Source organism: Macaca nemestrina, chromosome 5, assembly GCF_043159975.1.
Source record: "Macaca nemestrina isolate mMacNem1 chromosome 5, mMacNem.hap1, whole genome shotgun sequence".
Taxonomy (NCBI): Eukaryota; Metazoa; Chordata; class Mammalia; order Primates; family Cercopithecidae; genus Macaca; species Macaca nemestrina.
Genome location: NC_092129.1, coordinates 147,213,102 through 147,240,143, shown reverse-complemented (window position 1 = coordinate 147,240,143; position 27,042 = coordinate 147,213,102). Strand labels below are relative to the sequence as shown.

General features: G+C 43.8%; 1 protein-coding gene and 1 long non-coding RNA gene across 2 annotated transcripts in view; one reads left to right on the top strand and one right to left on the bottom strand.

The window, feature by feature from the left end:
• Positions 1–27,042, top strand: part of LOC105474505 (uncharacterized) — a 112,198-nt gene that overhangs the window by 21,928 nt on the left and 63,228 nt on the right. The gene's annotated exons all lie outside the window — the stretch shown is intronic.
• The window catches only part of LOC105474504 (FKBP prolyl isomerase 5), a 124,016-nt gene continuing 105,191 nt past the window's right edge, over positions 8,218–27,042 (bottom strand). The window contains exons 8-11 of the mRNA XM_011729220.2: positions 23,576–23,659; positions 15,894–16,079; positions 12,894–13,133; positions 8,218–11,853 (exon numbers count right to left, since the gene is read on the bottom strand). Coding sequence (XP_011727522.1) covers positions 11,746–11,853; positions 12,894–13,133; positions 15,894–16,079; positions 23,576–23,659 — 618 coding nt within the window. The 3' untranslated portion in view covers positions 8,218–11,745. The remainder of the gene's footprint in view (positions 11,854–12,893; positions 13,134–15,893; positions 16,080–23,575; positions 23,660–27,042) is intronic.

Below are 27,042 nucleotides of genomic sequence, written 5' to 3'. Positions count from 1 at the left end.
TTTGGTCTTTATGGGAGAAGATGGGGACAGCAGCTGGAAGGGGGGAGGCAAGGGGCTAAATGGAAAATGGGTACCACTCGGGAAAAGGCAGCTCGCTTTCTATTTGGTCAGCTAGATTATTTCCCCAGCTTTCAAAGGAAGGGTTTTCTTTTTACTATTTTCCCAGGATTTTAAAATTTGACCTCGATTGGAGGAACTCATAATTTCTCTCGATTTCCTTTTTTTGACCATGTATCAGGATGAATACGCTTTTCATCTGTGGTGGTGAGTAAGTTTAGGGAGGTGAGAAATTTTCCCTGATTAATATAGTGGCTTAAGCCAAATTTCAGCATTAGATCTCTCCTTAATAGGTTTGTTCTTGCCTCTGGAATTAACAGAAATTTAATATTAGCTGATCTGCTTTTATATATGACTTTTGTTTCTTTTTCCCATTTGGGACATTATCTTTTGAAGTGACCTATTCTTTTACATTTGAAACATTTGTCTTCTTTCTTTCTCTGCCTCTCTCTCCCTCTCCATCTGGCTATCTTTTCCTCCCTCTCTCTCTTTCTCTTTCTGCCTCTCTGTCTCTCTTTGTCTCTCTGTCTCTCCTTGCCTCTCTGTCTCTCTTTGCCTCTTTTTCTCTTGCTCCCTGACTCCCTCTATAGGTTGATCTTTCCAATTCTCTATTTTTTGTAATTTCTTTGTGATATTTGGCTATTAGTAACAAAATGGAGCTTTAACATCCCCTGTCCAAGGGAATCCTTTAGGTTTCAGCCTTTATATTTTCTTACCTGTTCTTTGAGTCTGTTTAAAAACTCCATGGGCCCTTTGTTTTTTCCTTTCTGCATATTAAATGTCGGGAAATCTTTTGGGTTTGAGGCACTGATTCCCGAATCCCTTTAACTATCGTTTTCCTAGGACCTTTCATGTTTTCTCGGTGGGCTGCATTGTTATTATCCCACTGGGGGTTTTGGGCCGATGATTTTTGTTCTGCTGCAGGGAGATTTTGACTGGGAGGGTGTTTGCACTCCCAGACTGTCACAGCCGCCCTGCAGATCATGGTTCTTTTTTTTTTTTTTTTTGAGACAGAGGCTCACTCTGTCGCCCAGGCTGGACTGCAGTGGCCGGATCTCAGCTCGCTGCAAGCTCCGCCTCCCGGGTTTACGCCATTCTCCTGCCTCAGCCTCCCGAGTAGCTGGGACTACAGGTGCCCGCCACCATGCCCAGCTAATTTTTTGTATATATATTTTTAGTATAGACGGGGTTTCACCATGTTAGCCAGGATGGTCTCGATCTCCTGACCTCGTGATCCGCCCGTCTCGGCCTCCCAAAGTGCTGGGATTACAGGCTTGAGCCACCGCGCCCGGCCAGATCATGGTTCTTTCCTCCCCCAAAGAGAGAATACTTAAGATGGACATTAGCTCAGCCCAAGTATATACGTGTGGTCCTAAAAATTGGTTAATTTGATCCGCAACCCTAAAAAGATCATCTAATAGTGGTTTAAGTTTCTTCCTTAGGTTTCTGACCTCTGAACTAGTTAAGGGGGCATTTACAAAGCCAGTTTCCCCCTCCTCCTAGAGGCACTTCGCTTAAGGGAAAAAGGGTTGGGGTAGACTTTTTTGAGGAGGAGGGGAAAGGGAAATTTTGAATCCCACATGCTAGTGGATTGTTTGGGGTTAGGGATTTTAATTTCCTTAGGGGAGGTATTTTCTGGCTTGTTTCCTGCAGTTTTTAGGGGATAGAGGAGGACAGGCCCCTGCCACCAGCGCAGGGCATAGTCTGCTGCTTCCTGGGAGGCAGGGCTTTGGTTATTTACATACTTTATTAAAAGTTGACAAATCTAATCCTTATTTGATCCAAACCTTGGCCAGAAAACTGAACGTTTAAGAATAGGTTCTTTGGTCCAAATAAAACAACATTATTTTATCATCTGTTGCTTTTCCTTATGTTTGGTCCTTTGTAGTTCCTGTTTTACTAGGGGTATTTCCCATCCTGGAAGTTAATGGGGGCTCCATCTCTCATATGAGAGATTTCTTGCACCCTTTTCCCTGGAGGCTCAACCTGAGTGTGTGTGGGGCTCAATCTCTTTTACTAGAGATTTTTTTTTCTTTTTTGCTCACCTTCCCTGGAGGCTCAACCCCCACACTGGAGATTTCTTGCACTCCTTTTACTCCACACTCGCTTTGCACTTACTTGTGTGTCTCATTCACACACTTTTAACCTCCAAACTGTCCCGACCACCAAGGAAGTACTTCCCCACCCCCACAGTTTTTCTTACCTTGGTCTGTGCCTAGAGTTACCTGGTCACCATGGTAACTGCAGATCTTTTCTTCCCGTGTTACTGAGAATCTGGGTTTATTTGTTGTACCGGGTGGGTCCTGATTCTTTACCCCTGAGGCTACCACAATAAGGCAGTGGGACGCGTCTCCTCACAAGAGGTGATCAGAGACCCTTTCCCGGAGGAGAATGAGGTCCTCATACGGGCCACCAAATTTGTTGGAAACAAATGCTTGGTGCTGCAAAGAAGAACTAGCACTGAGACAAAGGATCTCTCAGCAAGGCAAATTTGCTTCTGCAGAAGGGTGCTTCTCGTAGGTCTGGTTGCCATGAAAGCACCCCGAACAAAGGAGGGAAGGGTTTTTATTCCTAACGCAGCTTGTCCCTGCTGCTGTGTCCTGTCTCCATTGGCTGGAGCTGTATCAATCTAAGCTGAACCCAGTTGGCTAACTTGAAAAGTGCAGGAATGTGGTTACACTTGCAGGGGTGGGGGACAGTTTCCGCAGGAAGGGTCATTGCGATGGGAGGGGTAATTCACAGTGTGGGTAGCAGATGTGGAATTTGGGCTCTGTAGATAAGGACTGGTGGGAAGGTCGTTTACCAGGGCAGGGGGACACAAAGTAAGGAAGTCTGGCCTTGAAAGCAGGGAACAGAGGACAAGGAAACTGAAACAAGATAAACCTTTGAAGAAGAACTTCTTACTGTATTTAACACCAGCCTGGCCAACATGATGAAATCCCATCTCTACTAAAAATACAAAAAAGCCAGGTATGGTGGCCCATGCCCAGTTACTTGGGAGGCTGAGGAGCAAGAATTGCTTGAACCCGGGAGGTAGAGGTTGCAGTGAGCCAAGATCATGCCACTGCACTCCAGCCTGGGCAACAGAACGAGACTCTGTGTCAAAAAAGAAAAAAAAAAACCCTGAAAAATTGTTAAGATGATAAATATCATGGTATGTGTTTTCTACTATAATTTAAATAGTTGTATAAATATTAGCCATTGTTATTTCACGGGTGAGGAAACAAGATATCCCAACACAGAGCTGGACCCAAACCAGTGCTCTTGCCAAACATTGGAGGCCTCTGGCTTCCTCAGACTGAGGAGGTCCTGATGAGGACCTTCTGAGGGGCCCTGTTTTGCAGTTATCACCTAAGAAATCACACTGCAGAAGCGGGCAGCACTCTGTAGGAAGTCTGGTCTTGGTGATCATCCAGTCAACTGGGGTTGTCTCAGGTTATAACTTGGTTCTGAGGCCCAGACTTGCAGCCTGAGGGTGGCTTGGTTTATTTGTTTACCTACTGTCACATTTGGTAACAGCTGAAGGGTAGAAGGGTGCAAACCTCACTGTACTGTCTTATTACAATCTGCTTCTTGTCAACCAGACATGGCTGGGTTCAGAGAAAGTTTAGAAGCCCATGTAGAAAGCCTTGCGTGACTTTGTGAGAGACAGAGTGGGGAGAGAGAGAAGCATTTACCAACTCACTCGAGCAGTGTAGCTTTCTCTGCAGGGGAAGTGTGTTGGTGACAAAGAGGTGAGGGTTCCCAGAACTGTCAGGAAGTTATTTATTTATTATTTTTTGAGATGGAGTCTCACTCTATGGCCCAGGCTGGAGTGCAGTGGCACAATCTCAGCTCACTGCAAGCTCCGCCTCCCAGGTTCATGCCATTCTCCTGCTTCAGCCTCCTGAGTATCTGGGACTACAGGCGCCCGTCACCATGCCCAGCTAATTTTTTGTATTTTTAGTAGAGACAGGGTTTCACTGTATTAACCAGGATGGTCTTGATCTCCTGATCTCATGATTCACCCACCTCAGCCTCCCAAAGTGTTGGGATTACAGGCATGAGCCACTGCGCCTGGCCTATTTATTTATTTATTTGAGGCAGGGTCTCACTCTATCACCCAGGCTGGAGTGCAGTGGCATGATCACAGCTCACTGCAGCTTCGACCTCCTGAGCTCAAGCAATCCTCCCGCCTCATCTGAGTAGCAGAGACTACAGGCGTGCGCCATCATGCCCGGCTGATTTTAAAATAGAGACAGGGTCTTGCTTTGTTTCCCAGGCTAGTCTCAAACTCCTGGCTTCAAGTGATCCTCCTGCCTTGGCCTCCCAAAGTGCTGCAATGACAGGTGTGAGCCACTGCACCTAGCCCAAATTTCACCTAAGGGGGTAGTGCTAATTAAGATGTAGCAAAAACATATTTCCTTGAAATTCAGTACATGCTAGTGACCATGTAGTAAACAAAGTTAGGTGTGGTGTATCTGTACAGTTGCCTTGTAAATAAAGGAAACTGGTTTTTTGCAGCTGTATTCCAGTAGGCAGGTAACTGAAAAACAGATATAAGGACATAGCTCTCTGCTCCCAGACTTCCGCCTGGTATGCCAAAGAGATGAACATCCTGCCACCAGGAGAAACTATCCTGGCTGGGCCCAGGGCAAGAGGGATGGTGTAGATCAGGGTAGGGCTGGGCACTTTTCGCAGCCCAGATACTTGGAGAGAAGCACAGAGGTGGAACAGTGGCCAGCTGGGGGCAGCGTTGAGGAAGGGCTTGCCCAGTAGCACTGGGCTGGATGTCAGCAGTGGGGTGGGCCCTGGCTTGACGGTCTCCAGTGTGGCTCTGAATGAGTGGGGAGAGCTGGAGAGGCAGGCTTGAGTTTCCTGCTGTTCCCTATTTTGTAGGTGTCAGCTGCAGACGGCAGATGCTCTGTGGTGGTGCAGCCGTCTGCCTGCCTCATTTTTCACTTGCCTGCGAGTCGCTCAGCCCAAGGGGGCCCCATCTTTCACCTCAATGGAACAGTATCCGGTTCACAACAGATGGGCCGGAAATGTTTGGGGGCTGGCTGACCAGGGCACCAGACTGGGCGGGGTAGTCTTAGAATACTTTTAAGGAAAATACATTTGATCTTCTTATTTGGTAAACTTTGAGTTATCGATTGTGACTAAAAATAGATTTAAGATCAACGTAGCCTGAAGACCATAGACCCATTTTACAGTTATGGGCTCCCAAAATTCAAGTTGCTGCTGGTTCATCACTTGGAAAATAATTCAAGACACAAAATCAGGCTGCAGGGACAGCCAGAGTATCATGGGGCTTTGGCCTCCACATCTCAGGTAACAGGAGTGAAGGGCCACTGGAATACAGACAAGAGGCTGCCTTCAGAGGAGGGACAAAGCCAACTTACTGAGCATCTGCTATGTTCTAGATGGGGGATGACGGATTGGGTGCTGAGGATGGTGATGAGTGAGGCAGTGTTCCTGATCCCTCAGTGGGAGAAGGGGAATCACATTTTATTAACTACAGGTAAAGGCTGGTGTCATGTTAGGAAGACTCTGGTATCCACAAAGGGAAATAGGATATACATGGGTTTAAGTTTTTTATTTTTATTTTTATTTTTTGAGACAGAGTCTCGCTGTCACCCAGGCTGGAGTGCAGTGGCGCGATCTCGGCTCACTGCAAGCTCCGCCTCCTGGGTTCACGCCATTCTCCTGCCTCAGCCTCCCGAGTAGCTGGGACTACAGGCGCCCGCCACCTCGCCCGGCTAGTTTTTCGTATTTTTTAGTAGAGACGGGGTTTCACTGTGTTAGCCAGGATGGTCTCGATCTCCTGACCTCATGATCCGCCCGTCTCGGCCTCCCAAAGTGCTGGGATTACAGGTTTGAGCCACCGCGCCCGGCCTAAGTTTTTAAGACAAAAAAATTCAGGAGTCCTTAGTGTGGAAACATGGTTGTGAGCAGATGTAATACAAACTCATCAAATCATTCACTAGAATTAGTCATTGCATTCCCAAATACTCATCATTAACTATTTATTCTTACCATTTATCTCCTTAGAAGCTTTAAGGAGATAACTTTAAGCCAAGAACAATGCCTACAATAAGGATTTATCTTATGAAAACACGTTATCCCAGAGCAGACCCAGGTTGGAAATATTTAATACCTCAAGAAAGGCTTAGACACAGGCCGAACCCGGTGGCTCACGCCTGTAATCCCAGCGTTTTGGGAGGCCAAGGCAAGTTGATCACCTCAGGTCAGGAGTTCTAGAACAGCCTGGCCAACATGGTGAAACCCCATCTCTACTAAAAATACAAAAAAATTAGCTGGGCATGGTGGCGGACACCTGTAATCCCAGCTACTTGGGAGGCTGAGGCAGGAGAATCACTTGAATACGGGAAGCGGAGGTTGCAGTGAGCCGAGATTGTGCCATTGCACTCCAGCCTGGGCAACAAGAGCAAAACTCCCTCTCAAACACAAAAACAAAAAAGAAAGGCTTAGCCACATGGTGTATTTGCAATGTGTCAACTAAGCCAAGATGGAAACACACATCCCAGAATTCCTTCCCTGCTTAGTTATGGGTTAGCAAGGACCAATGACCTTGTGGAGATTTGAGAAGTGGAAATAATGTAGCAGCCACATTTTTTTTTTTTTCTAATTTTAGAGACAGGGTCTCACTCTGTTGCCCAGGCTGGAGTGCAGTGGCGTGATCATAGCTCACTGCAGCCTTGAACTCATGGCCTCAAGTATCCTCTCACCTCAGCCTCTCAAGTAGCTGGGACTACAGGCGTGCACCACCATGTGTAGCTAATTAAATATATATATTTTTTGTAGTGGTGGGGTCTTGCTATGTTGCCTAGGCTGGTCTTGAACTCCTGGCCTCAAGCAATCCTCCTGCCTCAGCCTCTCAAAGTGCTGGGATTACAGGTGTGAGCCACCATCCCTGGACCCTAAAGTGTATTTTTAAAAGATGCCTCTGCTTAACACGCTGGCGAGCTTCCCACCATAGCTTTGTTCCAAAGTAGACTATGAGGCCTGTGGCTCTGCGGCCATTTCAGTTCCACCGAATGTGCGGGAATTCTAAGGAAGTACCAACATCTCCTTCCATACACCAAGAGCACCATTCGTCATACTAGAAAGAGACTTATTTTAAGATGGTACAAGGGCATCAGGTGACCTGGATGGCCATGGGCTGGCTGTATCACCATTCTGGGTCCTCCCCATTCTTGATTCTCCAAGGTTCCCTCATCTTTAGAAGACAATCCCTGCCTTATAAACTGTGCTTGAATTGTTCTAACTATAGTTACCCAAACAAGATGCTGTCAAAAATCTTAGGAGTTGTATTTAACAATGTCTCTTTCTTGCCATATATTATTAAGGTCACACGTGGAGATTCTGGGCAATTACAGAGAGTGCCTTCTCCTCCCACAGAAATCTCCACGTCAGACATGTAGTAGAGAAAAACCTGAAGGGAAGTACTGAAAGTCTACCAAAACTTTTCAAGCCATCAGAGACCGTCCTTTTATGCACTTTTGTCAGCCATTGTCATTCAAATGCATAAGTAGCCAGCTGACGGAAAAAATATACAGCTGGGTTGGGAAATTCTGAGTTTCAGGATTTTGACTAACTGGCTCAAATTCAATGAGTTTTGTCACCAATATTGGAGATAGTCTCCAGTCTCAGAGAATACAGGGTTCAAATGTACCATACTAAAAGCAGAGTTCAGTGTGCTGCTAAGGCCAAGTGAGTCTAGACAAAGCCCTTCACTGGCAGTCCTCATGTTTGGAGGTTGTGCAGGCTGCCTCTGAATTACTGAGATATAAATTTACAGCCAGGAATCTTCTCTGGCTCATCCTCAAGGTCCCTAGGGTGATCATTATTTTCTTAGGAAAAAAAAGCATGCAAATAAAAGGAATTTATTACTGTTGAGATAGGGTCTTGCTCTGTCACCCAGGCTGGAGGGCAGTGGCGTGATCATGGCTCACGGCAGCCCCAACTTCCCAGGGCTCAAGTGATCCTCCCACCTCAGCCTGTAACTGGGCCTAAAGGTGCAAACCATCACGTCTAATTTTTGTACTTTTTGTAGAGAGAGGGTCTTGCCATGTTGCCCAGGCTGGTCTCGAACTCCTGGGCTCAAGCGACCTGCCCACCTTGGCCTCCCAAAGTGCTAGGATTATAAGCACAAGCCACTGCACCCAGCTAGGAATTTATTTCATCACCAAATAATTTAACAGCCAGGAGGGAGAAATATAATTCAAATCCAGAGATGAAGCCAATAATTCAGAGGGAATAAAGGGTGACTAGAACCTGCATCAACCTGTCTGTAGACCTCAGAGGTCCTACTAAGTACCTTTCCAGCACCGTACCACTTTCTTCTGCAGTGTGAAAATTAGGATTTGCAGTATATGTGACATCTCCTTAGGCCTTGAGAGTCTGTGATGATGGGTACTGATGATACATGCTACTTAAGAAAGAAAATGGACGCTCAATACAGACCACCACCTGAGATATGCTTACTTTGTTTCATATATTAAAGGGCACAGTTAAATTTTATTTTGCAAATTGAACCTACCTTAAAATCAGCTTAAAAAGGTGAAATATCCACTGGCTAATGAAAAAACAGAACCCTTTTATTTTTCTGATTACTTTGTTCTTTTTAGCAGTGATGCATTGTTCCGCCACTTTCACCCCAATGTTGGTTTCAGGTGCACCTTAGAGCAAAGTGTAGGACAATACTGTCCATTGCCAATTTTCTGATTTTTTTTTTTTTTTTTTTTTTTTTTTTTTTTTGAGACCGAGTCTGTCACCCAGGCCAGAGTGCAATGGCACAATCTCAGCTGACTGCAATTTCCACCTCCCAGGTTCAAGTACTTCTCCTGCCTCAGGCTCCCAAGTAGCTGGGATTACAGGTATGCACCACCAGACCTGGCTAATTTTTATATTTTTAGTAGAGATGGGGTTTTACCACATTGGCCAGGCTGGTCTCGAACTCCTGACCTCAGGTGATGCACCTGCCTCAGCCTCCCAAAGTGCTGGGATTACAAGCATGAGCCACCGAGCCTGACCTCTCTGATGTCTAATTTCTTCAAGTTGGCCCCCACCATGGTTTTTTAACCAATATAGCTTTCCCTGAAAATCACTTAAGCAAAACCAAAAACAATGGGAAGTCACATTTGTTTTTTTGGATTTATTTAAAGAACACACAAAAAAGTGCATCTAAATGATTAAAAAAAAAAAGTCTTTAATTCATCATATGCTGACTTGGCAATCCATATGCAGCCTAAAAGGTTGAAAGATGCCTGTGGACTTCTACACAAATTGTTTAAGATGACTGAATTTGATACCAGAATACGTGAAGTGTCTTCTTGAATGGTAATGGGCACCCTGTAGTTATTTGCCCAGAACCACTCACACCCCCTTTCCCTCCCCACACACACTCTTGCCAGTTCCCCCTGGTGAAGCATAATACACACGTGAGAGACAGCTGGCACCATCTGAGTCTTGGAATAGCTTTCTTGTTTGTTATCTGCAAAAAGCTAGGTGGCCTTTTTAGTATCAAATTTCAATCTTGGCCTCACTGGAACCATACTCTACAGAGCTCTCCAAACAGTTTAACAAGTAAGCAAAATCAACGTTTGCTCTTCATATTTCGTAGGTGAGACTGGGGCTTTTAAAAGAAATATTTCATAAAAAAGACAAAAGCATAAATGAGAAATTAGAGGGATTTTAGTTATCATTAAAGGAAAAAACTCACAAATTGATTCCATTCATTCCGTGGAGAAGAAAAGTATTATAAAAGGTAATAACTTGATTTTTAGGTTTTAAGGGGGTCCTAATCTAATAATAAAAGTCTTGATAAAACCACCATAAAAATAAAAACTAATTTAAAATATAACTGCCAGTGTTTTTTAGGATTTAAAAAAGTGAGATGTTCCAGGTTTAAGCAAATGGTTCCTTGGGTTGCCAAATGCATTCCCATGAGTATTTCTTAGGCTGACGGAATAGAGAGCCATGCTCAATCTGTTTACCCGTAAGGACTGAAATTCAACTACATGTACACATTTATTTTAAGCCTTGCCCTAGTTCAATGCTCAGCTCAAGTACTGGAGATTGAGGCTGCTGGCTGGGTCCCGGCATGGGAAGCTGTCTGCAGCTCTTTCACAACTCACGCCAGAACAGAGAAGCTTGACAGGGCAGGAAAAGCGAGCAACTGTGTGTCAAACCTGAGGGTGAAACCCCTACCAGAGAAGAGCAACTACTTATTTGTCAACCCTATAGATTTTGTTTTTTAAAAATTAAGCTTAGTACTAAAAAGTCAAAATTTTTTTGCATGATAGAGGAGTGTAAATAAAGTTCCATAAACTAGTATACATATGCTTATGAGCCAATAATCTTAAAAAGACAAAAAAAGCTGCATGGATCCTAAATGGCTATGTAAATAGATCCACTCCAGGTCAAAAATATTGTAAGAACAAGTCTTAAATTCTTAATAGCAAGGATTAGAATGAAAGAAGCAGTTGAACAGTAGCAATGCTGGGAGGAAGTACTGTGTATTGAATATGATTTCCTAAAGGAATAGAGGAGGGAGAAAAAGCACAATTCTGACTGCTCTTTTCTTATTTCAGTATCTCAGAACTTCATCGAAAATAGGAAAAGGTAATCCAGAAACTCTCATCTGCTCATTATCATTGCTGAAGGTGTTTTAGGAATGACAGAATTACTCCCCCAGGGACAGGCTTCGTGCAGGAGAAACCCACTCTCACAAGGAGGCTGGCTGAGGAGGGGACTTTGGGGGGTGGCTAAGTCAGCAAGCAAGTGGCCTCTGAGGTTCTGGCTTTCACGTCTGTGACACTGCTGTGGAACTGGGGAGACATGAGACCCCTCTACTGTGGGTTCTGTTGGTTAAAAATGCAACAGATGGGCCGGGCGCGGTGGCTCAAGCCTGTAATCCCAGCACTTTGGGAGGCCGAGACGGGCGGATCACGAGGTCAGGAGATCGAGACCATCCTGGCTGACACGGTGAAACCCCGTCTCTACTAAAAAATACAAAAAACTTAGCCGGGCGAGGTGGCAGGCGCCTGTAGTCCCAGCTACTTGGGAGGCTGAGGCAGGAGAATGGCGTGAACCCGGGAGGTGGAGCTTGCAGTGAGCTGAGATCCGGCCACTGCACTCCAGCCTGGGTGACAGAGCGAGACTCCGTCTCAAAAAAAAAAAAAAAAAAAAATGCAACAGATGACATTTATAGCACTTCAGTCATTTAAAAAAAAAACAAGCTCATCCTCCTTCCCCTACCCTACCCAACTGTAGGAAAGAAGAAATTCATGATGCATTTTTTTAAAGGTTTCTGCAGTGCTATTAAAGTTCAAAGGTAAAACCTAACAGCCCCACATTGTTAGGATGATCTCAAGGGACCCTGAATTAGATACTGAAGGTTGATAGAAACTGAAATGAGCTGGACTTAAGCTGCTGGCTCACTCCCTCCACACCACAGTCATTTCTGTTTGTTCCACCTGGAGTGGTCCCATGCCACCCCTCAGTGAACCCTCCGGGCAGCAGCAGGGGGGCTGTTTTTGGGAAGCTACTGGTTTTGCCATTTGCTTCCAGAATCACATAGACTATAACAAACTTTACATTAAACACTGTTCAGTCCTGAGTTGGGGGAAAGCCCATTGAGGAGGGGGCCGAGTTCACTGGGACTCTTCCCTCCTTGGCGTGGCGTCATACGTGGCCCTCAGCTTTCTCTTCTTCCGCTGCTGGACTGTCTGTTCCTTTTTCATTAGTGACCCCTTCTGAAGTCTTCTTGCCCATCGCTTTATTGGCCTCTTCCTAAGGAAGAAATAAGCAATCAAGAAGGTCAGAGAAAAAAGAAGTGAAATAATTCCTGGCTCCTCCAGACTGTGTATCAGGTCCCAAACACAAGGGTATTGCAACGATCTTCTCTAGGTTATCCAGCTGGGTAGGTCAGTGCTGTGCTATGGGAGCTTCACCTTTCTTTGGTTGACACACAGGACAGCTGTGAGATAATGAAGTCTGGGCATTCCTGGAGACTGGGGACGGGACCAGAGTGCCAACTATGCTGTAGGGAGGCCGCCCTCTCTCCAGACAGACCTCTCCTGCCACACTTGCCAGCCTGGCTGCCAACCCTCAAGATAACAGGCGTGATGTTGGGGCTCCTATAACATCTCATTTCCTAGGAAAATCAGAAGTCTTAATGAGGAAGTATTACTTGAAAAAAAAAAAAAATCCTGATGGGTTTACAGTTTTTCAAAAATGACAAAAGGGCCAGGCATGGTGGCTCATGTCTATAATCCCAGCACTTTGGGAGACCGAAGTAGGAGGATTCCTTGAAGCCAGGGGTTCGAGACCAGCCTGGGCAACAAAGTGAAACCCTATCTTTACAAAAAATTAAAAAAAATCAGCCGGGTGTGGTGGTGTGCTTGTCCCAGCTACTCAGGAGGCTGAGGTGGGAGGATCACTTGAACCAGGGAAGTCAAGGCTGCAGTGAGCCATGACAGCACCACTGCACTCTAGTCTGGGTGACAGAGTGAGATTCTAACTTGGGGGTGGGGAGTTGGTGCAAAATTGCTGTTTTTACCATTGAAAGTAATGGTAAAATCCACAATTACTTTTGAACCAATCTAATACATCTGAAGGGAATTTACTTTTCTCATCTCTCACGACGTGTGCCTTTGGTGACTAGAACTGCCCTACTCAACCTTTGGATCCAAAGCATACTCAGCCTCAGATCAGATTGGAAATCATTTTTCCTACTCTTGAGCCTCTTGGGTTAACTGTTCCTGTCCCCTAAAATCAAAGGGGCACGGCAGGCTCTTGATCCACCTGCATTCAGCGGGCTCTGCACACACCTTGGCATCCTGCTCTGCAAACTTCTTGAACATGTTGGCGTATATCCTGCGGTCCCGCTCGTTGTGCTCCTTGGCCTTTTTCTGGCACATGGAGATCTGCAGTCTTGCAGCCTTATTCTGGGGGTTTACTTCCAGCACTTTCTCAAAGTCACCCTTGGCTGACTCAAACTCGTTCATGAGCAGCTGGGCTTCACCCCTCCTATACAAGCCTTTCTCATTGGCACTGTCCAGTCCAAGGGCCTAGGAATAGATGGTTTATATTTTAGAAAGGATGAATTTTAATAAATTCAGCAAACAGCTTACCAAAGTTCTCTTGCCAAAGGAGATGGAAAAAGTGTATTTAAAAAATGGGGCTCAAGATAATTATATACTACTGATCAAAATTTACTACCCAAATTATTTTCTGCATTTAATGCAATTTCTAGAAAGATACCAAGGAGATTTGAGAGGGGGCTCTTGAGAAGTTCATTTTAAAGTTCATTGGAACAAGTAAGTGCCCAAGAATGGCTGAAAAAAAATGGGAAAAAAGAAAAAACTAAGAGGCATTGTCTTACCAGAGAAAAAGACAAACTTTAAAACTACTGAAATTAAGACAGTGTGGTTACTAGTATGTGGACAAACAGCTCAGTGAAACAGAACGAATCATTCAGAAACAGTCACGTGTCTGCATATAAAAACGTTTGAAAATGACAAGGGTGGTAATATGAATCAGTGGAGAGTTAACTTTAAAATAAATGGGGCCAGGACAGTAGCTATCCACGTAGAAAATAAGAGTTAAGGCTGAGTGCAGTAGCTCATGCCTGTAATCCCAGTACTTTGGGAGGCTGAAGCAGGTGGATCACCTGAGGTAAGGAGTTCAAGACCAGCCTGGCCAACATGGCGAAATCTTGTCTCTTTTGAAAATACAAAAATTAGCCAGGCATGGTGGCACGCGACTGTAATCCCAGCTAGTTGGGAGGCCGAGGCAGAATTGCTTGAACCAGGGAGGTGGAGGTTGGAGTGGGCCGAGATCATGCCACTGCACTCCAGCGTGGGTGACAGAGTAAGACTCTGTCTCCAAAAAAAAAGTTAAATTCTAACCTCATATTGTAAGCATAAAAATAAATTCTAGATCAATCATATTTACATATAAAAAACCATAAAATGTTTCTATTGTTTTTTATTTTAAGATATTTAAAATCTAATTATTATTTTTTTGAGGCAGAGTCTCACTCTGTCGCCCCGGCTGGAGGGCAGTGCCTCAATCGCAGCTCACTGCAGCCTCTACCTCCTGGGCTCAGGCAATCCTCTCGCCTTAGCCTCCGAAAGTCTGGGGGTTACAGGTCACAGGTGTAAACCACTGTGCCTGGCCTCAGTTATTTTTATAATCTTGGTGTGGGGAAGTCTTTTCTAACTAGAAAGGAGAAGATAAATTTGACTACATAAACATTAAAACCTTCTTTAAAGAGAATGATATAATCAACAAAGCTAAAAGAAAATTGCTGGGGTGTGGTGGCTCACACCTGTAATCCCGGCACTTTGGGAAGCTGAGGTGGCAAATCACCTGAGGTCAGGAGTTCGAGACCAGCCGGGCCAACATGGTGAAACGCTGTCTCTACTAAAAATACAAAAACTAGCCAGGCGTGGTGGTGGGCATCTGTGGTCCCAGCTGCTTGGGAGGCTGAGGCAGGAGAATCGCTTGAACTTGGGAGGTGGAGGCTGCAGTGAGCCAAGATTGTGCCATTGCACTCCAGCCTGGGTAACAGAGAAAGACTCCATCTCCAAAAGAAAAAAAAAAAAAAAAAAAGAAAGGAGAACAGGCTTCCTATTGCCAAAAATAGGGTTAACAGTGATGCTATATGACTGCTTCTGTCAATAGAAGACAGACAAATAATGTAGTCAAGGCTGTGCTGGGTGTGATACCTCACAACTTTAATCCCAGCTCTTTGGAAGACACCCATCTCTACAAAAATAAACTTAAAAATTAGCAGGGTGTAGTGGCATGCACTTGTAATCCCAGCTACTCAGGAGGCTGAGGTGGGAGGACAGCTTGGGCCTGAGAGTTTGAGGCTGTAGTGCATTATGTTCATGCCTATGAATAGCCACTGCACACCAGCCTGGGCAAAATAGCAACACCTTGTCTCTAAAACAGAAACAAAACACACACACACACACATTCTCTCTCCCCACTGTGTATGAAAAAAATGAAAAAATATGTATAAAATTAATAACCGGTCTTGGGAGACAGGATGCGATAGGAAACACTGATCCACAAAATTAAAAAATAATCTCACAAAGAATGTACAAAATAGTTGCCTTGTTTTTCTTTTCCTTTTATGTCTACCTTTAAGATACATCCAATGATTAGTTTTTACTTTTACCCACAGTATAATATACACTGTTCACCCTGAGACCAGATACCTAAAATAGTATCAGCTGGTGTATATCAGAATGACACATAACGATACAGATGATAAACCATTGTTATTACTGTGTGTAAGCACTCAAAGACCAAAGAGTATTAATAAGACAAATGTAAAAATGAAAAGGCTGCTGATGCTCTGTGGACCTTTCAAATTATTTATGCATATCAGTGAATAAATGATTATAATAAAAATTGACCTACATATATGCTTTATATGAACAGTTGCAGTCTGTTAAAGTCCAGAAAAGCTTAAGTTAAATCTGCTCTTATTAAACTGAACCTGAGAAGTTATACATCTACTCTGATATACATACTACAGTTATAAGGAAGGTCACGGATAAAATTATTTAATTTTAATCAAAACTTTTCTTCAGAATGCATTATGACAAACAGTCCTAGGTATCATAAAAGTCTGGCTATAATAAAAATCTTGCTCAATTTCCCAATTCATACTGAGAAACAAATAATCCCAAACATTCAAATAAACAAAACAGAAAGAAAAATCCTTCAATCTTTGGCTGAGAGGAAGCAAAAGACAGAGATGGAGAAAAGATCTGGAATATCTCAAGTCTATCTCACAGGAGACACGGCATTACCTTGTCACAGCATTCGACAGCTTTGGTGTATTCTCTAAGCTTCAGGTAGCACATGGCCAGGTTCAGAAAGGCAGCAAGCAGAAATGATTCAGAAGCTTTTGATTCCTTTTCTGATAAACCATATTCCATCTCTAACCAGGATACTATCTTCCCATACTGAATCACCGCCTGCATGTATTTGCCTCCCTAGGAGAAAAAAGTGTCATTACTTGTACTCGGTCTTGAGGGTGTACAAAAGAAAAGCAAATCCTCAAAGGGAAGCAACCCCTTCAGCAAACCCTGGTACAGCTGGTTTCTTTCTTTCCTTCTGGAGGTGGCTCTCCAGGTGCCTTTCCCACTCCCTTGGAGGCCTCGGTGGCCTGCGAGCTGGTTTGGGGCAGTGCCTGAGCACTGTCTAGTGCTTCTCTCCAGCATTTCCATCCATCCCTTTGGCGTAGTACAGCCAGAGTACTACGGTTGTACTATCCTTTGGTGTAGTAGAGCAAGGCTTCTGGGCTACGTTCTTTGATGCCAATATTCTTTGGTGTTTTTTTTTTTTTTTTTTTTTTTTTTTTTGAGACAAAGTCTCGACTGTCTCCAGGGCTAGAGTGCAATGGCGTGATCTCAGCTCACTGCAACCTCCGCCTCCCAGGTTCAAGCGATTCTCCTGCCTCAGCCTCCTGAGTAGCTGGGACTACAGGTGGCCACCACCACGCCCAGCTAAGTTTTTCGTATTTTTAGTAGAGACAGGGTTTCACTATGTTGGCCAGGCTGGTCTCGAACTCCTGACCTCATGATCCGCCTGCCTTGGCCTCCCAAAGTGCTGGGATAACAGGCATGAGCCACTGCTCCTGGCCTATTCTTTAGTCTTTCAAAAGGACTGTGAGCAGTTTTAGACCATGCCACTAAAAAAAAGAAGAGGAAGTTACTTTTCTCTTCAGCACTTCACAGCAAATACTACATTCTGGCAAGAGCTAGTTCCAAACACAGCCAATCTTATTTGAACCAATCTCTGTTGCAACTACTAAACTCTTGTCATTCATAGTGCAAAAGTTGCTCTAGACAGTATGTAAATCAATAGGTGCAGCTGTGTTTCAGTTAAACTGTACTTACAAAAACAGGCAGAGACCAGATTTGGCCAGCAAACTGTAGTTTCTGACCCCTGATCTATAGGCAATGGGAATACGAATAGTTGGATAGTAGCATACAACATAAATCACAACTACAAAACAATATACATCAGAAAGGTCTTTCAGCTATGTGAGAAAAATCTTTCTCCTACTCATATTTTTGTTCTTACCTGATTAGAATTAGAATTCTAACAATTTTAACAATCACATCAATAAATTATATATACATATATATATGCATGCTCATATAAGAAACTCTGGGGGCCGGGCGCGGTGGCTCATACCTGTAATCCCAGCACTTTGGGAGGCCAAGGCCGGCGGATCACTTGAGGCCAGGAGTTCGAGACCAGCCTGGCCAACATGGTGAAACCTCTTCTCTATTAAAAATACAAAAATGAGCCAGGTGTGGTGGCACATGCCTGTAATTCCAGCTACTTAGGAGGCTGAGGCACGAGAATCGCTTGAACCCAGGAGGCAGAGGTTGCAGTGAGCTGAGATCATGCCACTTGCACTCCAGCTTGGGTGACAGAGCGAGACTCCTTCTCAAAAACAAAACAAAACAAAACCCCTCTAGGGCTGAGACAATGTGTTCACTGAGATTTAAGATGAATGAAAGAACTGGGGGATCGCTGGTAAACACGCAAATAGAAACAGGAGTGCAACTGGGGACTCTCCTTTGAGGAGGCGATAAGCTCAAAACCACAGAGGACACATCTTGCCAGATGGCAGAGGAGCAGCCAGACCTATTAGGACATTAAATTCAATGCCTGACCAACAGTGTTAAGACTATGTTACTAGGATTTACCACCGTCAAAGGAGCGTGTACATCTCACCGCTGCGTTCTCTCTCCCCACAAATACTCCAACCCTCCCCCAAGGACTCTGAGTAAGAGAAAAACCATAGAGCAGGTGTAAAAGGATGCTCCTGTGACACAGGACTTAAAGCGGTTGACATAAGAAACGTGCTCTGCCTGTAGAAAGGAAGCCCCGGTGTAGATTTTCTGGTGATGAAGATGGGGCAGACCTGTTCCAGCTGGAGGGCCTGGGTGTGAATGAGGGCCAGGCTACATCCTTGAACATCCTTCTTCCCAAGTCACTCGTTTAGGAGAGAGGAGACTGGCACTAAAATCAAAGACTGTCACTCTCTCTGCCTCAGAAATGTGTGATACAGGTTATTCATAAGGACCCAGGGCATTTTATTATAAATGCTGAAATTCTTGAGGACATTAGATTTGCTATGGACTAAATTGTGTCCCCCATCCCAAATTCCTATGTTGAAGCCCTCACCCCCAATGTGACATCTGCAGATGGAGCATTTGGGGAGGGAATTAGGTTAGATGTGGTCATAAGGGTGGGGCCTCATGATGGGATTAGAGCCTTTACAAGAAGAAACACGGTGCTGGCTGCCCTCTGCCCTCTCTCCACTCACGTGCACATGGAAAGGCCACGTGAGGTCACAGCAAGAAGGGAGCTACAAGGAACCAGAGGAGAGGCCCTCCCCAGGCACTGACCCTGCTAACACCTTGATCTTGGACTTACAGTCTCCAGAAGTAAATTCCTGTTGTTGAAGCCACCCAGTGTAGGTATTTTGCTGTGGCAGCCCAAGCTGACTAAGACAATACTTACATTTTGTCATAGCCTTAGGCCTACCCCCTCCTTTTTTGGATGCTACAAAAAAATAAGAATAAAGTCCTCACCAGTTTCAGGTCGAAATTTTCTTTCTGTCACTGCCTATTCTCTTGCTGGTCTTTGAGGACAGGCAGCATTCTCCTCTCCCTTTTGGAATATTCAGGGTTTAGCACCAAGAGGTCTTTAATAAAGGTTTGTTGAGTAAATATTGAAATCAAAGGAATGTAAGTATGGAAACAAAACTGTTTCTAAAGTGGTGTGGTGGCTCACGTCTGTAGTCCCAGCACTTCGGGAAGCTGAGGCAGGAGGATCTCTTGAGTCCAGGAGTTCGAAGCTGCAGTTAGCTATGCTTGTGCCACTGCACTCCAGCCTGGGTGATAGAGTAAGACCCTGTCTCTCTCTAGAAACAATACCAACAACAAAACCTTTTGCTATCATTGGGAGCAAAAACGTGTGGGTGGGAATGAAAGGTGCTGTTTCATTGAGATGAGATGGGAAGGACAGGCATTTCCCCTGTCATGCCTCATTTCTTCATCCTCTCTCCTCCTCCATCTCTAATGTACCTATTAACTTTTCTGATTATCTCCTAATACATTGTGTAGGGAAAGAAAAGAAGAGCCAGGGAGGACAAAAACCTAGATCGTATCATTTCAGTAAGTTCTGAAAAATCAGAATAGTAGAAGGCTATGGTAAAACAAAACACAAAAAAACAGGTATTAGACTTCTTAATAGTCCCTTTACATTTATAGGGCATTTAAATTCTTTGAAAGCTCTTGCACATATATCATGTAACTTTATTTAGACTTGAACTTCCAATGAGTGAAAAATCTGTCTTGTACTCCCTGCTTCTGAGGTACTAAAGCAGTTCTCAACCAGGGGGTGATTTTGCCCCCCCAGGGAACACCTGGCAGGTCTGGAGGCATTTTTAGTTGTCATAACTGGGTAGGATGCTACTGGCATCTAATGGGCAGAGGCCAGGAATGCTGCTAAATATTCTACAATGCACAAGACAGCCCCACACAACCGAGAATTATCCCACTCCAAATGTTGATAGTACCAAGGTTGAAAAATTCTGCACTAAAAGAAGAGATAAAAGAGGGTGGACTCCTCTTAGGAATTTTTTAAAATATCAAATTCTAGAGTCATAAATGGCTTGTTTCTAAATCACGCTACTGGTATCTTGGAAGAGCAAGGGTGGTGAAAATATAGCAAAGCCCGATTTATCTGAAGAGTTCAGAGGTTGAACGATTCTCCTCAACTAGTTTGTTTTAGAAATGTTTCTTTCCAGGAGAAGCACAAGGGGGCGCAAGAATCCCACATCACTTCAGTGTCCTTAGCCTTCTTGCCACTCTGCTGCCAAGTCAGAAAAAAAAAAAAAAAAAAAAAAACACTGACCAGGTGTGAGTTAATGCTCCTGTCCTGCAGAACACTGTCAGCTATGAGGGCAAAAACTGTGTCTGTTTAACTGGCTTGCACAATGCCTGGCTTAATATTATGCTGTTACCTGTACTTAATAATTATTTTCAGAACCAAATAAAGAGTTCTCTATTTTTCTTCTCTTTGGTAGTCAGAGGTTGAAATGAAGATTTTACATCTTCAATGGCAAAATCATTCCCACTTAAAAGCTGAGTACAATTCAACCCTACTCAGGAGAGAGGCTTTACCCATTTAGGTATAAACCAAACCAACAGATCAATGGAAACAGAATTCCAAGATGCAGATGGCATGAAATATAGATTTTTAGTTCAGCCCATCTCTGCTCTCACCTACACATCTGGACTCTGTGCAAATGCATAACATGCCGAGTCAGACACCCTGGAGCGACAAGGCCCAGGAGGGCAGTATGGCAGCTGGAAACCTTCCCCGAAAGTTGGGAAGGGAATATGTACAGGAAACTATCTACTAACCATTTTGAAGCTAAAGCTAGGACTACTGCTGGGATCTTTTACCTATAATTATAAAGGTGCCTCCAGGGAAGTTTTTAGTGGTACAAAATGTTCAGAGACATTCTGGGAGAAAAATCTTAGGTCAGTGGTTTTGAACCTTTCATTAATTTTTCCCCAATGGACTAATGTTTTGAAAGATTTTGCCTATCAAATTCCATGCTAAAAATAATTTGTTCCGTATGTGTGACTGCTGATCCAGATTTTTATCCAAAGATTGGTAATTTTAAGAAGGTTCATAATAGTATCACTCTTGCAGTTGTGATGCTAATAAGCAACAAAGTTAAGTAACTGTACAGACACTTACTCATTGCTTTCCGCTACTGATTACTAATTCTGGCCATCTCTCTGTATATATTCAGAACACAGCTATATGACACATGGCTTCATAACATTATTTCATTACCAATAATGTTCTCCAAAATTCTGTATCATAGCAACCAATTAGAGCCTCTGAATAGCTGAGCTGCTTTACTACACTGAATCGATATGATTCTACTCAAAGGCCAAAAGCCTCAAATCTTCCCAAACTGTTAATATTCTACTTAGAAGTATTAAGAAATATGTAAAATATATAAAATACAGTTCAGGATTTTTACGGACTTCAGAAATATAGAAAATACCGTTAAGGACCCATGATCTTAAGAAATTTTGTAGAAACATTTTTCACTCTAGTGTATTACGTATTTGGATATACAAACAACCCATTTGGAATCTTACTTGAATAGTTTAGAAGTATCCATATACCTCAATTAGAATTAAAAACAGGCCGGGTGCGGTGGCTCACGCCTGTAATCCTAGCACTTTGGGAGGCCGAAGTGGGCATGAGGTCAGGAGATGGAAACCATCCTGGCCAACACGGTGAAACCCCATCTCTACTAAAAATACAAAAAATTAGCCGGGCATGGTGGCAGGTGCCTGTAGTCCCAGCTACTCGGGAGGCTGAGGTGGGGGAATGGCGTGAACCTGGGAGGTGGAACTTGCAGCGAGCCGAGATCGCGCCACTACACTCCAGTCTGGGCTACAGAGCGAGACTCTGTCTCAAAAAAAAAAAAATAATAAAAAAATCAAAACAAAACAAAAAAACCTCCTTGTTCTTGAGAGTTTAGAAACTCACAGAAATTCAGGCTGGAAGGAAACTTGAGGAACATCTAACTCCCCTATTTTTCACTTGAAAATATAACCTCTTTGGACCTTAAATGACTTTAAAATAAAGCCCATTTTCCCCAATTCCAAGCTTATTCTATCATACCCCAATGCTTTCTGGTGATCCATAAAAGAGTTTAGTACACATAGTAAATAATGATAAAATAAGTATAAATATATAAATGTTATCTAAACCCATGATTTTAAATTTGTTTGAATACAACCTACAGTAAGAAATGTGCAATCCAGTACTTACTCATACACACGTAAAGTCTTATGCAACAAAACTGATCCTTATATTGCAATACACTTCCACAAAACTGATTTCACGACCCAATATTGTCTTGGCTCAAATTCTGAAAACACATGGTGCCCTCTGGCTGTGTTAATTTTGGGTTGATTATATAGTCTTACATAATTCTCTAGTTGTTTCATTTGGATTAACATTGCCACCCCTCCCTCCTGACAAGGTTGTAACTTAATAATAGCATGGCTTATAGCAGATGCCCCATAAAGACTTGTTAAAGTACACTTATGCCTCACTGCTTTATACTGCTGAAAAACACTGCATGTATTGCAGTGGTAGAAAATGAAAGAAACCGGCCGGGCGCGGTGGCTCAAGCCTGTAATCCCAGCACTTTGGGAGCCCGAGACGGGTGGATCATGAGGTCAGGAGATCGAGACCATCCTGGCTAACATGGTGAAACCCCGTCTCTACTAAAAAATACAAAAAACTAGCCGGGCGAGGTGGCGGGCTCCTGTAGTCCCAGCTACTCGGGAGGCTGAGGCAGGAGAATGGCGTAAACCCGGGAGGCAGAGCTTGCAGTGAGCTGAGATCTGGCCACTGCACTTCAGCCTGGGTGACAGAGCGAGACTCCGTCTCAAAAAAAAAAAAAAAAGAAAGAAAATGAAAGAAACCTTGACAAAACTCCCATTCTCCCTCTAATTCTCATCACTAAGCCCTTTCTGCTTGACATGGAGAAGGCATATATTTGGGGTGGGGAAGCAATGGGTAGAACACTGATTACAACAGAATAAAGTGCAGTTTCTTTTCTTCTTACATCTAGAGGTTTAAGATCTAAGTGAGAAAATATCACACTCCAGATGCTCCAAGAAGGGTTTTTGAGAAGCAATCTACGATGAATATCATTCAGGAATATCTGGAGATTCCTCACAAAAGCAAGTGTGCACGAATCATCTTGGCTGTGAGAAGCAGTCAATACTCTCCTGTCAGTTCTTTTTAAAATCTGTATATGTTCTCTTTCCCTTTGTCATATGCTCTAGTGACTTCATCAAGACAGTATAAAGGAAGATGGGCTGGGTGCAGTGGCTCACGCCTGTAATCTCAGCACTTTGGGAAGCTGAGGCGGGAGGACTGCTTGAGGCTAGAAGTTTGAGACCAGCCTGGGAAAGAAAAGGAGGCCCTGTCTCTCATACAAAAAAAAAGGAAGAAAAATGATGAGAAACTTACCCCTATGAATTCCATTCTTTGTTAATAATTATTCTATTCATTCTTTTTTCATTCCAAAAACACTTGTTGAGTGCCAAGTATGCACCAAGCAAGATGCTTTAGGAGTAAGTGATACTGTGGTGGGTGGGGATACCAGACCTGGTCTGCCTGTGTGGAAGGTTACAATCTAGAGCAGAATGTGTAAAAGAGGAATATGTACCTTTTTTTCCCCACATTATTCTTTTCTCACCATTTTTCATATTGAAAATGACAGATTTGTAAAAATTCCAGCTTATTCTTACCAAGCAGAGTGTTGATAAAATTCAGAGTAGGGAATATCAGCACAATTCACTGACACTTGAGTAAATTATTTGAGATGGAAAGGATTGTACAGGGACTCACACACCTTGAAGTATACGGTTCCCTTCTCTTTGACAATGGCAGCCTGCTCCAATTTTTCTTTGGTATCCATCTCCCAGGATTCTTTGGCCTGTGTGTAAATTTGTGACAATGGTTAGATGAACAGAGAGAAAAGCATCAGTTGAGCCCTATTAGAACAAAGAGCAGCTAATTCTAGAAGATACTCCAAACTGAAAACACTCTGGCTGTTGAAATTGTGTGTCAGTGCCAATTTACTGCTAGGCCAGTGCTTCTTTACACTGTTTTAAGAACTCACTTTCCATTATGACCAAGCTGCAGCTTGAACAATGTTGCTCAAGAGGGAGGAGCTGCAAAAACACAGCAAGGAACACACTCTGGTAAGCACTGCTACAAAGTGAATCTTTAGAAATATAAGGTGAAGACACAAAGTTAAGGTCATGCCTTATATCCTCCCTCTTGCAAGCCTCTCCACTAGGCTGTTTCTCTCAAGCCTCAGTTTTTCAACTCTAAAATGGGAACATGACTGTAGTCAAGTTGTAGTTTGTATATTCATACAGAATTTTCAAAATTCTGGGTCAGGTTGTCTTGTCACTCTAAAACAACCAGATATACTAATAATACTGCTAAATTGTATCAACTAGCAGATGTATACTGGGGGACTTCAAGCAAAATATAACTGGGAGTTAAAGCTCATGCAAAAATATCACTTTAGAGCCATAAATAAATGATTTCATTATCATCTGCTAGCTTGTATTGTGTGTATTATTACTTCTACCATTACAGATACAAATCCAGAAATAACTGCACTTGCCATTTAAAAGCTGGATTTAGAAGGATCATAGAGTCAAGAGAACAATCTGGGATCCTTTAGGAAAAGTGACAGTGGGCGTGGTCAGTGCTATTTACTGCATATAAATTATGAAGTTTAAATGGGTAACTAAAATTCTCTCTATTCAAAAGATAAGGAGTGTGTGTTCCTGGTGTCACAGCCCCTGTTATCCTCTACTTTTATTATATTATTATTATTACTATTATTATTTTTTGAGATGGAGTTTCACTCTTGTTGCCCAGGCTGGACTGCAATGGCGTGATCTCAGGTCACCGCAACCTCCGCCTCCCAGGTTCAAGTGATTCTCCCGCCTCAGCCTCCAGAGTAGCTGGGATTACAGGCATGTGCCACCACGCCCCACTAATTTTTTGTATTTTTAGTCGAGACGAGGTTTCTCCATGTTGGTCAGGCTGGTCTCAAACTCCCAACCTCAGGTGATCTGCCCACCTCAGCCTCCTAAAGTGCTGGGATTACAGGCGTGAGCCACCGTGCCAGCGACTATCCTCTACTTTTTAAAAGTGAATAATGAAAGGGTTACTCGTCTTGCTGGCAACTCATATAATTCTGCTTCCTAATAATGTAGCTCAATTATTCAAAAACCTAGTTATGGTTCAATTCCAGGTTTTAGCACCCAAAAAAACAAAAACAAAGAACACCTAGTTAATAAGTCTCTTTGTATTTCTTAGGTTGGCTTCAGTCTTTATGGAATATAAGTATACTCTTTTATTTTTTCTTTTTCTGAGACACAGTCTTGCTCTCGTCCAGGCTGCAGTGCAGTGGCACGATCATGGCTCACTGTAGCCTCAACTTCCCAGGCTCAAGCAATCAATCCTCCTGCCTCAGCCTCCCGAGTAGTTGGGACCACAGGCGTGTGTCACCATGTCCAGCTAATTTTTTTTTTTTTTGTAGAGACAGGGCCTTACTATGTTGCTCAGGCTGGTCTCAAACTCCTGGGCTCAAGCCATCCTCCTATCTTGGCCTCCTGAGTAGTTGGGACTACAGAAACGTGCTACTACACCCAGGAAAATTTTAAATATTTTTGTAGTGAGGGGGTGTCACTATGTTGCCCAAGCTGGTTTTGAACTCCTGGGCTCAAGTATTCCTGCCTCGGCCTCCCAAAGTGCTGGGATTATAGGTGTGAGCCACCATGCCTGGAATGTAAGTATATTCTTTTTTTTTTTTTTGTCTCCCAGGCTGGAGTACAGTGGCACGATCTCAGCTCACAGTAACCTCTACCTCCTGGGTTCAAGCAATTCGCCTGCCTCAGCGTCCCGAATAGTTGGGATTACAGGCACCTGCCACCACGTCCAGCTAATTTTTGTATTTTTAGCATAGATGGGGTTTCACCCATCTATGCAGCCTGTTGGCCAGGCTGGTCTCGAACTCCTGACCTCAGGTGATCCACCCACCTCGGCCTCCCAAAGTGCTGGGCTTACAGGCATGAGCCACAGCACCTGGCCAGGCCTAGTCTATTCTTAACAAGGCAAAGGATTAAATCACATTGCCCCGAACAACATCACATACCTTCATGTGATTTCAAATATACCAAGCAGCAGTGCAGGAATATACTCTTGGAGTGATGACAGAGCACAGGCTTGCTGTGGTGTCACTGGGAGAGTGCTCCTAAATAAGCAATGTCCACTGGGCGATGAGAGGGAAGGGGCAAGAGGCTGCTTTATAAAAATGGAAATAGTAAAGCCAGAGGTCTAAATAACCACATGCTAAAGATTATCTTCTCTCTCTTTAACAATAAAAAAAACACAATATGCGATGACGACAGCATTGGGGCATCAGTGCTGAGCTAGCAGGTTTTCAGAAGAGGTTACATGACAATCAGTGGTCATAACCAGAGCATATGTCTGTCTAGGGGAACATGAAATGGAAGGGGTATGATTAGGAATGTCACTGTTGGGGGTGAATCCCAAAGCAGGCCTCCCCTCACTTTCTTAACCCAAAGGTACAGGCCCATAGGACCAGGATTTCCTTTCTGAATCTAACAAAATATAAATGGTCACATTTCCATTTATATTACTGTGCTTAAGGTGGCCAGGCACAGTGGCTCACACCTGTAATCCCAGCACTTTTGGAGGCCAAGGCAGGAGGATGGCTCGAGCCCAGGAGTTTGAAACCAGCCTGGGCAACACAGTGAGACCCCATGTCTACAAAAAATAAACAAAATTAGCTGGGCGTGGTGGCATGTGCCTGTAGTCCCAGCTACTTGGGAGGCTGAGGTCGGAGGATTGCTTGAGCCCAGGAAGTCGAGGCTGGAGTGAGCTATGATTGTGCTCACTGTATTCCAGCCTGGGTGACAGAGTGAGACCCTGTCTTGAAAAAAAAAGGAAAAAAAAACCAACAAAAAAATCCTTAATGTACAGAAAGTGGAGGTAGCACTGTGCAGGAATAAAAACGGAACACAAATGCAGTCCTTGAGAAGCTCCACAAAGGGCAGGGCTTTGGAAATGCCAGGGGCATGTGGCCGAAGACGACAGCATACCTAGCTCAGGTATATGCTGTGTGTGTCCGGTTCAGCTGCTGCTGGGAGCCTCCAGAGTGAAACTGAGATGAAAATATGTTCAAGGAGTCATACTGTTTCTGGAATCCAAGGCAACTGACAAATTCTCTCTCATCTCTACTTGGAGAAGTATGAAAAAAAAAAAAGACTT